The 16751-nt window shown below is 56.4% G+C and overlaps 2 protein-coding genes across 2 annotated transcripts; one reads left to right on the top strand and one right to left on the bottom strand.

The window, feature by feature from the left end:
• The first annotated feature begins 2595 nt into the window (after positions 1-2595).
• On the top strand, positions 2596-5545 carry HGH1 (HGH1 cochaperone). The gene is made up of 6 exons (XM_090283225.1): positions 2596-3292; positions 3365-3465; positions 3568-3666; positions 3859-3950; positions 4034-4156; positions 4234-5545. The coding sequence occupies exons 1-6, from the start codon at positions 2667-2669 to the stop codon at positions 4411-4413; spliced, it is 1221 nt and encodes a 406-aa protein (XP_090139351.1). The 5' UTR covers positions 2596-2666; the 3' UTR covers positions 4414-5545.
• A 492-nt stretch (positions 5546-6037) lies between these two features.
• On the bottom strand, positions 6038-7034 carry LOC150003882 (testis-specific serine/threonine-protein kinase 5-like). The gene is given in 4 exon segments (XM_090283106.1): positions 6038-6253; positions 6390-6494; positions 6833-6979; positions 6981-7034. Coding segments are annotated over 4 exon segments (522 nt in total).
• Positions 7035-16751: the final 9717 nt, after the last annotated feature.

Genomic DNA, 16751 nt, shown 5'->3' with positions numbered 1-16751 from the left:
CTACTTGGCCCGCTTCCAGCATTCGCACCCTTCTGTGGAGCTGCCTGAGAGGCGCTTTCTCTTTCCTGTGGGTGTCTGCGGCCTCCGACTTGACAGGTTTCTTCCCAATGGCTTTACGGTTACAGTTGGCCTCCCACACCTTCCCCACAACCCTGAGCTGTGCGGGGGACTTGATGTGGGGCTGCCAGGTGGGTGGCTCTTTCGAGGGCCAGCCTGGAGAGCTGCAGGGCTGGACGTTGTTATAAAACGGGCTGTGGGCCCATGATGATCTGCTTCTACTGGTTTTCATGGTTTCGCTTATAAAGCAATAAATGCTTTTAAAATTAAAAAAACATGAGAAAGTCGGGTAAGAGTAGACAGGTCAAAAACCCACTAACCATAGAGGGAAATATTAATAGTTTTAATACATATTAATATATAATTATTTTTAAATTATGAAATTTGTTAACATAAATATACCATTAAGAGAGTGAAAAACTAAAAATGGCTCATCTCCAAAATATAGAAAGAACTTCTACAAATCAATAACAGTAAGAAAAATCACAAAACCCAACAGAAAAATGTACAAAAATCTAGACTGGGATTTTCACTATAGAAGAAATCAAAATAGCAAAGATAAATGTGTGACTTTAAGCGAGTTACCTAAGTTCTTTAAACCCCAGCCCCCATCTATGAGAGGTGCCGATGGGGCTGAGATATCTCACAGGGCTGCTGTGAGGGTTACATTTTTTAGTATATCTCAAGCACTTAGGAAGAGCACCTAGCACTGGGTATGTGCATAGGAAATGAAGCTGGACCCTTTCCTCACATCATTTACATGAGAAATTGCTAGGTGATTTGAATATAAGAATGTAAGAAATAAAACTATAAACGCATCAGAAGGTAATGCAGAAACACTCAGAAGGAAAAGACAGCCACATTTGCTGAGTTTAAACAAAAAAGTCATAAGACATAAAATCAAAGACAAAACTCCAGGTAGCTCCTGTAATGTGAAACTGTAAGAAAGCAAAATCTTCTGCTCCTAGCAGTTGCTGAGCTCTCAGACATGACACCCAAGGCACTGGACAGAAAAGAATTCAATAAACTGAACTTGGTGACTTTTAAATATTTTGCGTGGTGTAAGGCCTTATTAACAGGACGAAAATACCAGCTACAGACTGGGGATAAACCTTGCAAATGACACACCCACTAAGGGCATGTGTCTGCGATATATAAACAATGCTCAAAATGGGCTCCAAGCCCCCGCTGTGTGGCTCAGTGCACTGAGTGTCAGACTGTGAACCAAAGGGTCCCTGGTTGGATCCCCAGTCAGGGCACAGGCCTGGGTTGTGGGCCGGGTCCCCAGCTGGGGGCGCACAAGAGGCAACCACACATTGATATTTCTCTTCCTTTCTCTCTCCCTTCCCCCTCTAAAAAAAATAAAATATACATATATATATATATATCGTCGGCAGCCGTCCGTCTCGAGAGACGATGGTGTAGCTTCTTAAGAGTCTATCTGCACCGCCGAGAATGGCTGTGCAGTCCGACTCGGGAGTGACACGGTATCTGTCTCCTCCCGTGTTGAATCGACATCTTGCGATGACGCTGGAGTGTCCTCTCCAGTGAAGCTGAAGCTACAGAGCCTGGGCAGGGTGATATGGAGGGTCTGCTGTTGCCCATGCAGCAGACCCCCCCTCTCTTCGCAGCTGAGGGATCCAAGGGAAAGACGGAGTCAATACAGCTTGGCTTCAGGTGCGCGGCAGGAGTTGCCGGTGTTGACTACAACGTCAAACCGCCTTAGGGACTCCGGCTCCGGATTTTCTGTCGGGGTTTACTCCCTTAGCCTTTCCCCTGAAGAGGTATGCCGCAAGGCAGCGGAGGTTTTTTGGAGTCAGAGTTTTCCTTCTCTGATGTGCCCTGACTGGAAGATCGAACCAGCGACACTTAGCTCGCAGGCCGACGCTCAATCCACTGAGCCAAACCAGCCAGGGACATATATATATATATATATATATATATATACATATAAAACAGTAAGGAAAGAATACGACCTTTACAAACTTGCAGAAAACTGAAGAGAAGGGAATACTCTCCCATCCTTTTGAGGTCAACATTTCCCCCAAAGACATTCCAAGAAAATGCAGACCAATATCCCCCATAGACAGAGATGCAAAAATTCTAAACAAAGTTTTAGCAAACTAAGTATAATAACATATAAAAATGAAAATATATCGTCAGCAAAAGGGGGTAATTCTAGCAACGCAAGGCTGGTCTAACATTGGCAAGTCAATCAACGTCATATATCATCTGTCTCTTCCAGCGAAGATGGATCTCCGCTCAGTCCATGATGGAAGACGGCCGATGTAATCAGTTAGCCACCAGGGGCTGGCAGGTCTCACCAAAGGATGGAGACACATGGGGGGGGAGTCAATGTTTGTTCTTGTGAGTCCCACTTCCGCCTCTCAGCACACACGGGCGGGCCACTTCCGGTCGGCGCTCATTCCCACAATGCCCCGGGCTCGGCGTAGCCCTTCCACTGCACGCTGGTCCCGCCCCTCACGCCAAGTCCTCATACTCGGATTGGCTGCTGTGGCTCCCTCTTTCCTGGTGGGCGGGGCCGCGACCACGGGGAGCTGCGGGGCGGAGCGCATGGATAGACGCTAAACTGTCGCTGGGATTCCGAAATGCCGGCCGGCATGGAGGAGGCGGCAGCGGACACTGGGCCGTCAGCTGATGGCGTCGGCCGGGCAGGGTTGTTGACTTCGGAGGCGGAGGCGGCGAAACTCCTGCCCTTCTTGGCGCCCGGGGTACGGGCGGACTTGCAGGAGGAGGCAGTGCGGCACGTGCTGGCGCTGACTGGCTCGGGGCCGGGCCGGACGCTGCTGGCCGGCCAGGATGCGCTACTGCGGGCGCTGGTCGACTTGGCGGCGGCCCCGGCCCCAGCCCCTGCCCGCGACGCAGTTCGCGTCCTCATCAACCTGGCCGCCGACCCCGGCCTGCATGACCTGCTGCTGGCGGCCGAGCCTGGGCTGCCTGCCCGCCTACTGGACCGCGCGTTGGACCCACAGTGGCCTTGGGCGGAAGAGGCAGCCGCCGTGCTGGCCAACCTCAGCCGCGAGCCGACGCCACGTGCCTCGCTGATGGAGGCGCTGACAGCCCTGGAGCCGGGGGAGTCAGGCCTGGAGCGGCTTGTGCGCGCGCTGTGCACGCCCGGCTACAACGCCCGCGCGCCCCTACATTACTTGGGGCCAGTGCTCTCCAACCTCAGCCAGAGTCCCGCGGCGCGAGCCTTCCTGCTGGACCCTAATAGGTGAACAGCAGGATGCCCGTGGGGAGTGGGTAGATGGGAGCAGGGATAGCACTGATTGGTCTTTCCCTTCAGGTGTGTGGTCCAGCGGCTGCTGCCCCTTACCCAATACCCAGACTCTACGGTGCGCAGGGGCGGGGTCGTAGGGACGCTGCGAAACTGCTGCTTTGAGCACCGTGAGTGCTGGTGGGGACATTGCGGTGGCGGACAATGGGGGAGAGATGGGACTCGGCCCCTCTGGACTGGCTCCCATCCCTGACCCCCCTCCCTTGCCCCAGGACACCACGAGTGGTTGCTGGGGCCCGAGGTGGACATTCTTCCCTTCTTGCTGCTGCCCTTGGCTGGGCCTGAGGAGTTCTCTGAGGAGGAGGTGGAGCGTGAGTTGCTTGGGTGGAGCCTCAGGGTTGGCCTGGCAGCCTGGCAGGAGGGGAGGCCAGTAGTGGAAGGAGGAGGAAACGTCCAGATCAGGGCCCCTTGTGAAAACTTTTAGCAGCAAGTTGCTGAGCACAGGTGGGGGCTGGCCTGGTGGCCCAGCACAGGGACCCAAGGACTCCCACATTCACCCCTAGGGCTGCCGGTGGACCTTCAGTACCTGCCACCAGACAAGCAACGGGAGCCTGATGCTGACATCCGCAAGATGCTCCTTGAGGCCATCATGCTGGTGAGCAGAGGTCTTGCTGTAGTAATCTCCTCCCCAACACACATGATCACACTGGCATTTGGCTAACCTCTGCCCTCTTTCAGCTTACAGCCACAGCAAGTGGTCGGCAGCAGGTAAGGAACCAGGGAGCCTATCTGGTTCTGCGGGAGCTGCACAGCTGGGAGCCTGAGTCTGATGTGAGGGTGACTTGTGAGAAAGTGATCCAGGTGAGTGCAGGGCTTGTGGAGGATGGGAGATGTCCATGGTGTGCCAGCCAGCTGCTCACCTGCCTCCCTTGCTGCAGGTGCTTATTGGGGATGAGCCAGAGCATGGCATGGAGAACTTGCTGGAGGTACAGGTGCCTGAGGATGTGGAGCACCAGCTGCAGCGGCTGGACCGCCAGGAGCAGGAGGAGCGCCAGCGGGAGCAGCAGGAGTGGGAGCTGGCCCTAGAGCCACACGTGGAGGGGGACACACCCACCTGAGGTCCCTGCAGCCCAACACCAGCTCCGGGCACACCTTTGCTAGCCCATTAGTCTGGCCTCCCAGACCAGGCCTTCCTAGAGTGGCCTGCAGGCGTCTGGATCACCTTATGAAGGCTGAGTCCTTCTGAGAGGCAGGGCTACTCTTGCGCTCTGGTTCCTGCCAGGGGCTCTAGGGCTAATGCCCCTTATATGTTGGAAGGTCGAGGGCGTCCCCCTGTGTCCTTTTGCTTCCAGCACAAGGCAGCTTGTTCAGAAGGGCCCTGTTCACCCCAAGCTGGCAGGGCCTGTGGCTTTCGGGGACCTGCAGGGCTTTGCCTAGCAGAGCCATGGAAGTTCTCTCAGGCATGGTGGTGGGGCTGGACAGGAAAACTTTGCAAGCCTGAGAGGCCAGCTGGAGCTTTCCAGTCCCACGGGTGCTACAGGGACCTGAGCCCAGGCAGGCACCCAAGGCCAGCAGTGCCTCTTCGTGCCAGTCCCACCGAGTCCCTCCATCTGGGCCCTCTGCTGACCTATTGAGACCTTCACTAGCTACAGCTCGTCCTAGGGGTCTCCTAGAGCTGCGCCCCACCTGGCCTGCCCTTTGGGCACTGGCTGGGTGCTGCCTTTCCCTCCTCCTCTGCACTTGCCCACTTGATTGCGCCCTGGCTCTGCTTGCAGCCCCTTGCCAGCACAAGAGCCTGGTTCACCCAGTGCCACTGTGTGCCCCTGATTCTGCAGCATCCAAGCAGTTACATGGGCTGTCAGTGTGGCCCTTACCCTCTGTGCTCCTCTCCTGGGCCTGCCACCAGCCCTAGTGCCATCTTTGATGCAGGACCTGAGCACTGGCCCCGCCAGGCCCTGAGCTCCTGGTGCTATGGTGCAGTTGGCTCCCCAGGGCTTCCCAGCCCTCCTGCTCTTCATGTCCTCCATCCTGGGGCTGTTTGCAGAGCAGGAGGTCTGCTCCACTTGTACTGTCACATGGAGAGTAGGTGCCTCGCAGGTGCTGGTGTCTCTGTCCACAGACACCCCCTCCCCCTCCATTAAAGCCCTGGCGTGGAGGTGTGTGGACTGGTTCAGGAGCATCCCCATTTTCCCCTGGGCTGGTTGGTTCAAACCTCTGGCTCCACAGAATAAATGGCTTATCTGGCCTTCACTCGTTCCACCCGCCTGCCCTCAGTTGACCTGGTAGTGCCCCCCGGCACATGGGATGCTGCACGAGTAGCACAGCAGAGGCAGCTGCCTGGAGGTGCCCATGCAAAGGGTGGCCATTGCCGTGCTTCGGAGGCCCAGCCTGGCAGAGCCCTGGCTCCTTGGGCTGGCCTCGGGGGCTTTGGCACTGGGCCACCAGAGATGCTCTGGGGGGTTCCCAGCTGCTGGGGACAATGCAGCATGGTGTTCTCTGTTGTGGGCCTGGTCCCCAGTTGGGGGTGTGCAAGAGGCAACTACACATTGATGTTCTCACTCTCTTTCTCCCTTCCCCTCTCTAAAAATAAATAAGATCTAAAGACTGTCAGGGCAAGGGCTGGGCCACAGATTCACCCGTCTGTTTCAGGAAGCCTCGGTCATCCAGTGGGATGTTCTTAGTGTGGGGAAGGGCAGGTGGGGCTGGGCCTGGGCTTGGGGGGCCTCTCCATTCAGGTGAAGGTCAGGCTTGGCCGCACTCTCCCAGGTACACAATTCCCAAGTGGCAGTGAGCCACTGCATTGACCAGCTGCATGAAGAGCGTGCGGGCAGCCGCCACCTCCCACCCCAGGCAGCAGCGGTCTGACCCTGAATTGATGTGCTCCAGCAGGTTGCTATGGCCTGCCAGCTCCAGCACCAAGTAGGAGTGCTGGCTGTTGTGATAGGTCTCATACATGACCTTCACCCGCCAGCTGTCACTGCAAGGAGGGGCTGTCCGGTACCCTGGATTGGGCTGTCAGGACAGGGAAAGGGGGGGGCAGCAGGTGTGGGAGGGTGGGCAGGATGGGGACAGACGTCTTGGGGTCTCTGTCCACATTTAGGTGCATGTAGGTAGCGTTGAGTGAAGAGATCTCACAGGGCAGGAACATGCAGGAGAAATCCATGAAGGCCTTGGCCATAGAGATGATCTTGATAGTCACCTGCAAGGGTACAGGGTGGCCACTGTGTGCAGACCATAGCCCCTTGTGGCAGGGTGTGGTAGGACAGGTCCCATGTCTTTCGTGCACATTGCTGAACTTGGCGGGTGAGGTGGGGTGAGCAGTCCTGGGGGACAGTACTGTCCCAGGTACTTTTGTGCTCGGGGGTTTGAGACCTTGATGTGGTCAGCCTGTGGGATCCTTGGCCTCTGGCAGGACACAGGGCTGGGAGGAAGCCAGAACAGCTGGGAGACACCTGAGTGGGTTAGGACAGGGCCCCCTGAGGCTGGGATCGCGGGTTCCCTGAGCCCAGGGCCACGAGAGGGAGCTGCCTGCTTCACCATGCTGTGGCGCTTGCCCTGCAGGTTGGAGGCCAGCTTGGGGTTGTGCAGCATGCACTCCGGTGTGGTGCAGGCCAGGTACACTTTGGAGAAGGCCCTGGAGCTGAGCTTGGAGGAGAGCAGGCAGCCCTTGTCCCTGCACTCCACACACCTGTGCCATGAAGGTTCGCAGGTCCAGCCTTCGCCTGCTGCTGCCCTTCATGGAGGGCAGGCTGCTGCAGATGGGGCCAGGGCTGTCCAGCTTGATGTGGGTTCTTGGGAGGGAGTGAGGAGGTGACTGAGGCCTGACATGTCAGAGGGGCAGGGGTGACCTGTACCCCTCATGGCTGCAGCCAAGTTTCGGAAGTCTTGCTGGGACGAGGGCAGAGGCAGGGGAGTGACAGCTGAGAGCTCAGGGAGGGGCTGACAGGGACTGGTACAGAGAGCAGGCTCTGGGACAGCAGGGGCAGGTTCTAGAATGGAGACTTCTCGAGCTACACCTGCATTGTGCCCTCAAAGGGAGTGTCTGTGTCCTTCTGTCCCCATGTCCCGCCTGTCCTGAGAACATCTGGCTGGAAGCAGCCCTGCTCTGCATAGGCGCACTCTCTGTGTGGCTTCAATGCTGGAGCCAGGCTGAGGCCTCTGTGCGCCACCCTGGATGTAGCTGAACACAAAAGGCCTTTAAAGAAGCTGGGGTGGGGGTGAGCAAAGGAAGGCCAGTGGGGTTTCTAAGGACACAAGGAGGGAAAAGGAAAACCCATGCCGGCAACTGCCCTGACTTGTCCTGTCCTCGAGAATCTTCTGTGAGCACTGTTACCACAGGGAGGAGCAGGTGACATGTACTGAGTGCCTGCTGCATGCCAGGTGCCATGCGAAGCCATAGGAGTAGCTGCGGTTACCACCTCCCACAGACCACACCTGATGGGCCTGGCCCAGGTAGGCAGTGCTTGTCTGGGATGTCACATTGGAGCACAACCAGGTGACGCCCATTTTACAAGTAGCAGAACTGAGGCCCAAATACACAGTCTCTCTTCCAGGAGCTGGATGGCACAGAGGCTGTTGACTGCTGTCCTGGGAGTGTCTCACAGGGCCTGGGTCACGGTGGAGGCCTGACTTGTCCCCCACTGGGACTCACAGTGGGTGTGGTGGGCCCATGGCAGGAAAGGCCTGGAATACTCTACCTGGGACACAGGCTCATCTTCTCCTTGTCGGACTGTGAGCGGCTTGAGAGCAAGACCCGTGTTTGCTCTTCCCTTACTCACCCACAGACCGCATCTGGCACGTTGCCTGGAATACAGCAAATGTGGACAGACTGACTGGTTTGTTGCTGACCTGCAGGTTAGTTAAAAGAACAGCCTCTCCAAGCAGAGGGAATTTAAGGTGGAGCTGCTCCTCAGATGCTGGATGGGCTGGAGAAGGGACCTCTCTAGAGCTTGTGCAGCACAGGGAACACTGTGGGGCTCCAGCCTAGGGTGTCACCGCCACACACCTCTCACCTTCTAGCTCCCGCCATGGCCCAGAATGCACTGGAGGCCAGCCAGCCAGGTACCAACTCAATCTGCAGTCTGTCTTAGCCACCTCTTCCTCTGCATGCCAGGCCATCCCCCTGTCCCACAGACGCTCCTTGAGCACCCATCACACTCTGGGCTTGGTGTTGAGTGCCTGGGAGCAAGTTGCAGACATGGGCCTTTCATAGTGCTTACCATTGGGGACATGAGTTAGGCATTAGCAATTTAATAAAAGTGAGATGACCCCTGTGATGTGTGCTGGGCAGTTTGTGTGCTTGGGGACTTAAGTCCAGCTGAGGCTGGGGAGGGGGCAGGGCCAGCAGGGCCAGCAGAGGGGGCAGGGGCAGGGCCAGGCCATGGGGGAACATAGGAGAGCAGGCCATCCAAGTATGAGCTTGGGAGAAGCCTCCTGTCTCACTCCCTGGCAACTTCCACATGCCCTAGTTAACTCCTGCCCCCTTCAGCCTGGCAGGGTTATGGTTGAAGAGTGGGGCTGGGGCTCTTCCTGAGTGGCCAGCCTCATCTGCCAGCACCTCACTCAGCCACCCAAGTTCTGTGCCCCCCTGCAAAAGAAACAGGCTGAAGCCCTTCTCTTTGTGAAGACGAATGCCCCTCCCCTCAGCTGCCACCCTGCCCTCATATTCACCTTGGGGTCCCACTTTGCCATCTTGCACCCTCACCCACCGCTCTCTGCAAGACGCACACTTGTTACACTGTGGATGTAGTGCTGCTGACCACTTCCTTCTCAAAATGCGCTGTTCACTTCCTGAGCTTCTGGAACATCACTCCCTTCTTTACTGTTGATTTTAGCCTGGGGTCTTTGCAGGTGCCAGTGTCTATCCCTAGAACGCTGGCTTCTCTCCCAGCCCTCAGCCGCGCCTCCTTACAGCATGTCGTAAGGATCATTTACTTGCTTATTGTCTGCCTCTCCAGATCCCAAGGTACTCATCTTTTTTAAAATATTGTATTTATTTTTAGAAAGAGGGGAAGTGAGGGAGAGAAACATGAATGTGTGGTTGCCTCTGGCGCACCTCCAACTGGGGACCTGGCCCACAACCCAGGCACGTGCCCTGACTGGGAAATGGAACCGGTGAGCCTTTGGTTCGCAGGTCTGCACTCAATCCACTGAGCCACGGCAGCCAGGGCGAGACTTGCTCCTCTAGATCCCCAAGGTCTGGCCGCAGACGGAGCGCGTGCCTCCTCTGTGCCGTGTGTGTGTTTGCGTTCATGTGTGAGAGATACAGAGAATAGTGCCCATGTGTGTCCAGGTCGGGTCCACCCGGCATGTGTACCTGCTCAGCTGTGTTTGCGAGGGCGCCGGCTTTGGACGCAATGGCGCGCAGAGCCCGCATCTCTGATGGGTCCCCCCTGTGTGGGGAGGTGTCTATGTGCGCAAATGGTGGGGATGTAAGTGTCCGATGGGGACACCGAGGCAGGTGGGAGTGGAGACCAGGCGTCCAGCGCGCAGGCAGCCTGACCGTGCTCCGTGCGCCTGCGCGTGACCGGCCAAACCCGTGCCGAAGCCCCACAGTCCAGAGGGCGGTCCAGGGCCGACCCGGGCGGGGCTGAGCGCCGGGCGGAGTCTGCGCACTCCCGCTCGCTGGGGTTCGGGAGGCGGTGGGCAGAAAGCGAGAGGGACGGGCCTTCGACCTATCAGCGCAGAGATAGCGTGGGGGCGGGCCCTGGATGCCGCGCGCCGGGTCGCGGTTGGCGGAGGGCGGATGGGCGGGCTCAACGCGCGGCCCCGCCTACTCCGCTGCTCAGCAGGGCGGGAGGATTGCGCGGTGCTGCGGCGGCGGCTCCTCTTCAGGTAAACGGCGGGCGGAGCTGGGGACCCGAGGCGCTCGCTCGGGGCGGCGCCGCTCAGGGAAGCCTGGGGCTGAGCTTGGACGGCGCCGCCTGGCCGGGGCGCGCTGGAGGCTGGGTCGGGGCGCCTCCCCAAGGTCACCAGGCGAGCGCGGCGAGCGGACCCGGCGACACGGGGCCGGGCCCGCCAGTCCGCCCTCCTGCCCGGGGCCCAGGTACGCCCAGGTCCCCGCGGGGCCTGTTTGCCGCGTCACAGCCCGGAAGAGGGGCTCGGAGCCCTGCCGCTCGCCGCTTCCTCTCGCCGGCGCGCGGTGGCCGGCCCCTCCCAGGGTGGACGCGGGTGCCCCGCGCGTCCCCGGCCTGAGCGCAGGAGGCGCCCTGTTCCGGCGCCTGTCACCTCCCTGCGGGCATGGGGTCTGCGCTCCTCTTACCCCAGAGGAGACGTTGAGAGAGTCTTAAAGCTCAGGGCCGTTGCGTTCTTTCCCTTTTCCCTTGGACATGAAGGGAGGCGGGGCAGAGGAGGGAGGCAGAGGTCCGCGGTCACCAGGGTCGTGGGCCAGCGGGCGTCGGTGGCACAGTGGCGGGCCGTGGGACGCCCAGACCCCAGCCCGGGGACAGCTGCGTGGAGCCTGGTGCGCCCCGGGGTCCGAGGCCCCTCGCCCGGACTTGGGTTCTGACTTTCCCGCGGCGCCGGCTCAGCGGCAGTGCAGCGTTAGGACGCGGCTCTGTGGGCGCAGCAGTTCCCGCCACACTGGCAGGGGTGCCCCTTTTCCAGCGAGGGGCGGGGGGCGGGGCGGGGGAGGGTGCTCAAGTGCCAGGGGTCGGGGTCGGGGCTGGAGCAGCGGGGCTGGGCTGCGGCTGCCTGCAAGGTGCAGTCTGGGCCGCTGTGGAAGGGGGCGCTGGTGGGGGGGCAGGGTTGGGGGTGTGAGAGGTCGATGAGGGCTGGGAGGGGTGCTGCTACTTTCTGGCCCAGAGAGCTGGGTGCGGGGTGACAGGAGAGGCCGGGGTTAAGGGTCTGCGTAGCAATGAGAGGTCCAGCTGAACTGCCCAGCGGGCACTGGGCCCCACGGGACCATGTGGGACAGACTCTCCAGGGTGGGGTGATGGTCACCTGTGGCACCTACGGTTACAGTTCCGGCAGCCAGGGGCCTGGCGGTGCTGTGTCCCCAGGATCTTCTTTCCAGGCTTCTAGCAGTCCTGACTCAAGTGAGCAGGTGTCTGTGCCCTCACTTTGGTGTCCAAGTGGAATGACCTGAGGTCCAGTTGTCTTCGGTTACCTTTTTTTTTTGGTAAAGATTTTATTTATTTATTTATAGAGACAGGGGAAGGGAGAGAGAAAGGGGGAGAGGACCATCAATCCATTGCCTCTCGTGTGCCCCCAGCCGGGGACCTGGCCTGCAACCCAGGCACGTGCCCTGACCCGGTATCGAACCGGTGGCCTTTCAGTTTGGGGGATGGCGCCTGACCTGCTGAGCCACACCAGCCAGGGCTGTGTTGGTTGCCTGGACTCCAGAAGGCTGCTGCGGTTTGTTCAGACCGCATCTCGCTGTTCGCACTCCCCCAGGACACCGGTGGGTCAGGGGGCCACATGCTGCCCGCATCACGGCTGAGCCATATGACTGGATACAGGTGTCTGCTCCTAGTTCTCAGACCCAGGGTCCTCTGGGGCCCCAGTGAGCGGTCAGTCGCTGCCTGTGTGACCGGCAGCCCGGCATCTGAGCCCCTTTACCAGCTGCCACGTGACCTCCTGCAGGTGGGGGCTCCAGGAGCGCCCTGTGGCTTTTGTGCACTGCTGGCCGCTGCTCAGGGGTTCTGGCTGCTGGATGCCATGAACAGTGTGCTTTCCTCGGGGAGCTGGAGGGCCACCTGGCTGTGGGGCTTTGCCTACAAACTCCGTGGCACGGCTCATGTGGCTTGTGTCAGGCAGTAATGCTCAGTCCTGTGAGCCATGAGCGACAGCCCAGGTTCTTGTTGGCGACTCTGGAAGATTACTCCTCTCAGGCTCTAGTGCCATGAAGGAAAGTGGTGGGCTTGCTGTGTGGGAGGGGCATCCCCGGGACCCGCACCTCGGCCTGAATTCCCAGTCTCCCCGCACAAACTGGCCCTCCAGACAGACTCACCGCTGTGGTGCCCGGGGCCTCTGTTCCCCTGTGCCACCTCCTGTGGCGGCAGTGATATGCAGGACGAAGCCTGGTGGGCGTTTACCAAACACGGCTCCCTACATGCCGGGTCCACGTGAAGGAGGGCGATGCAGGGAGGGAAGACCTGCCCCTCTACTTGGCTGTGGGGTGGAGCTGGTGGCAGCCAGTCCTGGTTGAGTCCTGCCCCACCACTAACTAGCTGCTAACTAACAGTGTGTCCCTCAGAGCCGCTTGGCCATGCTGGCTGGGCAGTCGGGGCACAGAGTCCTTCCAGGCCCTGCCCTGTCGATGCGGCCCCTCCCCATGCAGACGGCGCTCCTCGCCTTGCCATCAGCTCGCCACGGAGAGCAGGGTGCTGCCGTCCCCCGAGCGTTCAGTGTTGGCGCGCAGACCGCCTGGCCCAGGGCAGGGGCAGCCGGCGGGACCTGACCAAGCAGCCTTGCTCAGCTGTATTTCTTTGCAGAGGTTGCATAGAAAATTTAGGTCATGACTCACCTTAACTTTTGGTACGTAGTGTAAGGTCCCTTTTCGTGCATGTGGGCGCCCAGTTGTCTGGCACTGACTATTGGAAAATCGACCCCTTCTACACTGAGTTTGCCTTTGGCCTGTTGTTGAAAATCAGTCGGCCTTGTAAGTCAGCTACTGTTAGTCTCCTAATTGTTTTTTCAGAGTTGTTTTGGCTATTCCAGGTCCTTTGCGTTTCCGTGTGAATTTTTGAATCGGTCTGTTATTGTTTACAAGGAGACTGCTGAGATGTCAGTTGGGAAGGTATTCAATCGGTAGGTCCCTTTGGGAGGAACTGATGTCTTTACACTGTTTATCCATTTATTTAAGTTTTCTTTACTACTTCTCAGCACTGCTTGACAGCTGCAGTGCATTGTCTATCTAGTTTATCAAATTTGACTTATTGATTCTAGTCTCAATTGTGGAGTCTGTAGGGTTTTCTGCATAAACGATTGCATCACCTGTGATTAAAAACAGTTTTGCTTATTTTTCAACTTGAATGTCCTTTCTTTTTCTTGCCTTGTTGCACCGACTGCACCCTCCAGTGTGATGGTCACTAGGAGTGGGGAGCGAAGACACCCTTGCCTCATTCCCTGCCTTCCAGGATAGCGTGTAGTCTTTCCCCACTAAGGGCGGCGTTCCATGGGTTTCCTTGAGCACCGACCGTTTTTATCATAAGCGGATGTCAGGTTGTGGCAAACACTTTTCTGCTCTGACTGAGATGATTGCAGATGCTCCCCAGCTTCCCAGCAGAGGTTACGTCTGATAAACCCACCGTAAGCTGAAAAGATTGGAAGTTGGAAAACGTGCTGGGAGCTGCACCTGAGAGTGTGAGTGTTTCCCTGGTGCCCCTGCCCAGCTCCAGGCCCGAGGACGGTGCTGGGAGAAGGTCACAATTAAAATTCTAAGTACATATCGCTTCTGCTCCCTCGTAAACTTGAAAAATTCTAAGTTGACCATTGTAAGTTGGGGACTGTCTGTATGTGACTTCTCTCCTTTGGTCTGTCGCTGTGAATGACATTGGCTGTACTTGAAAATCCTAAACCTTGTATTCATGGGGTAATCCCCAGTTGGTCATGAGACAGTGTCCTTTTTTACATGTTGCTGTACGTGATTTGATAAAATGTTAAGAATTTTTGCATTGGTGTCTATGAAGGACATTGGTCTATAGTTTTAATTTTTAGGTTTTCTATATTATCTTTTCCTGCCTTTGTTATCAGGCTAGTGCTGGCCTCATAGAATCAGTTGGGAAGTATTCCCTGATTTCTTTTTTAAGATCACTTTATAATGGTGATTTTTTAAAAAAGGTTTTATCTATTTATTTATTTATTTAGAGAGAGGGGAAAGGAGGGAGAAAGAAAGGGAGAGAAATATGTGCAAGGGAAACATAGATCTGTTGCTTCTCACATGCTCCCAAATGGGGGACCTGGCCAGCAACCCAGGCACGTGCCCTGACTGGGAATTGAACCTGTGCTGTGACCCTTTGGTTTGGAGGCTGGTGCTCAATCCACTGAGCCACACCAGCCAAGGCAGTATTTCCTTATTTTAAATTTTCCTGGAAGAATTTGTGTAGAGTTGGTATTATTTCTTCCTTATATATAGAGAGAGGTTTGGAGTCTCTACTATAATTTATATTTGTGTATTTTCTTTGCATTTTTATTAGTTTTGGCTTTGTGTATTTTGAAGCTCTGTTATTAGGTGCATACATGTTTAGGGTTGTACGTTTTTGAAATGTACTTTCTCTGATATTAATATAGACACTCCAGCTTTCCTATGACCAGTATCAGCCTCACTTTTCTTTTCTCTTCATGTTAACTGAGTCAGTCTTGCATATAGTTTTTTTTTTTTTAACCTTTTAAAATATTTTATTTATTTATTTATTTGAGAGAGAGGAAGAGGGGAGAGAGAAACATTGATTTACTGTTTCACTTATCTATGCATTCATTGGTTGCTGCTTCTACGTGCCCTGACCGTGGATCGAACCCATAACCTTAGCATATCAGGACAACACTAACCGACTGAGCTACCCGGCCAGGGCACCTGTGGTTTCTTGAATATATGAAGTACAGTTATAATAGCTGTCTAAATGTTCTTGTCTATAAATTCTTCATCATTTCTGGTCAGTTTGCATCAGTTGGTTTGGTTTATTCTCACTATGGGTTGTATTTTATTTTATTTTTTGCTTGTTTGAATGCCTGGTAGTTTTGATTGGATGCCAGACAGTACTGTTTTACAGTGCTCCTATTATTATTCTTGAGCTTGTTGGTGGGATGTGGCCGAGGTACTCGGGAACAGTTTGATCCTCTCAGGCCTTGCTTTTGCTTTGTTAGCTGAGGCCAGAGTGGCGTTTAGTCTCGGGCTCATTTTACTTCCTTACTCAGGCAGGTCCCATGTGTGCCCTCTTCCTGATGCTCCGGGAGTTCTGGTGTTTCCCCCTCTGGTTTGCCAGGAGCTCCAGGGGTATTTTCCTGCTCACCCATTTGGGTAGCTCTTTCCCTGGCTTTGGGGTTTTTTTTTTTTTTCTTTTTAAAGATTTTACTTATTTATTTTTAGAGAGAGGGGAAGGGAGGGAGAAAGAGAGGAAAAGAAGCATCAATTGGTTGCCTCTCACACGCCCCCATCTCAGGACCTGGCACGCAACCCAGGCATGTGCCCTGACCAGGAATCGAACCAATGACCTTCCGGTTTGCAGTCCACTGAGCCACACCAGCCAGGGCCGGTGGTTTCTTCTTAAACATGGTGTTGTATTAGTTTTCTATGGCTGCCTTGGTTGTCTCTGGCCTGAGACTGAGGGCCATAGGGCTGGGCTCTGTTCTGGGGGCTCTGGGAAGCAGCTGCTTCCTGCTTCTTTAAGCTTTTTGTGTGTAGGGCCAAAGACCCCGTCTGCTTGCTGGCTGTAAGTTGAGGGGTGTTCCCAGCTTCTACAGGCCTCCCCGGGCCTCGGCTCACAGCCTCCTTCCTCCATCTCCAAAGCCAGCCATGGGGGCTTGAGCCCTTCCTGGGCTCCGAATGTCTCCTCCTTGAGCTGGGATAGGTTGTCTGCTTGTGAGGACTTGTGGAATTAGGCTGGTCTCACCCACATAATCCAGGGGAACACCCCACCCCCGTCTGTACCCCCTTTGCCATGTCACATAACAGGCACGAGCTCTGGAGAGGAGGGTGTGGGCACCTTTGGGCACACGACCTGCTGCCCAGCCCTGCCCAGTGAAACAGCGGAGTGACCAGGGACCCTGCGCAGGTCCCTGGGATTCTCTCAGCAGGACCTAGGTCTTCCGAGACGCGCCCAGTCCGTCTCCTCAACTCAGGTGCCCTGCTGCGCAGCCTGCATGTGCCCTCCAGGTGCGCAGGAGTGAGCTCTGGGTTCCTGCCCTTCCCTCCTGGTGCCCGTCTGTCTCCTGGACAACCGTGGCTTCACCTGTTTTGTCCGGTTGTTCGGTTGTTTGGCTGGGAGGGTAAATGGGTCTGTTCCTCCCAATGAGGGGGAGCCGAGGCCCCTAATGCTGATTGCTTTTTGTTCGCTCCTGTCTGAGTGGGGTGCGCGCAGCCAATTGCGCCCGTGTCGTGGGGGTGGGGGTTGGAGTTGGGTAGCGTCTGTTCTGTCGCAGACCCTGGCGTTAGGTCACGGTGGCTCTTCACAGGGCCAGCCTCTGCCCAGGGACAGGTGGTCTGCCTCCTCTGTTCAGGTGGTCTGGGAACTCAGGGTTCGGGTCCCACATGAAGGTGCCCTCCTCAGAGAGGTGTGTCCTGTGGGCTCTTTCCTCACGCCCACCCGACGGCCACGGGCTTAGGGATTTGCCTTCTCTTCACTTGGCCCAAATGGAATATGTTTTTATTTCTTGTTTTCCGTGTTACTTTTAGATGCTTTCCAGGAAGGAAGCGGAAACACCCCGCAGATGCCACCCTCTTCAAACCAGAGTCTTTTCCATCTGTTTCCTGTCTGCCTGGGATTCCTAGAAGTTTCTGGTCTGCCAGTTTTATCTG

This window comes from Furipterus horrens, unplaced genomic scaffold, assembly GCF_987537825.1.
Source record: "Furipterus horrens unplaced genomic scaffold, mFurHor1.1.pri manual_scaffold_7, whole genome shotgun sequence".
Taxonomy (NCBI): Eukaryota; Metazoa; Chordata; class Mammalia; order Chiroptera; family Furipteridae; genus Furipterus; species Furipterus horrens.
The sequence above is the reverse complement of the archived record's forward strand: the minus strand, read 5'-3'. Positions and strand labels throughout refer to the sequence as shown.

Bases quoted from the DNA above. Each gene is read 5' to 3' on its own strand.
- HGH1 (XM_090283225.1), top strand. From the start codon at position 2,667: ATGCCGGCCGGCATGGAGGAGGCGGCAGCGGACACTGGGCCGTCAGCT. The intron at 3,667-3,858 runs GTGAGTTGCTTG...ATTCACCCCTAG, and splicing joins CTCTGAGGAGGAGGTGGAGC to GGCTGCCGGTGGACCTTCAG. The intron at 3,951-4,033 runs GTGAGCAGAGGT...GCCCTCTTTCAG, and splicing joins TCCTTGAGGCCATCATGCTG to CTTACAGCCACAGCAAGTGG.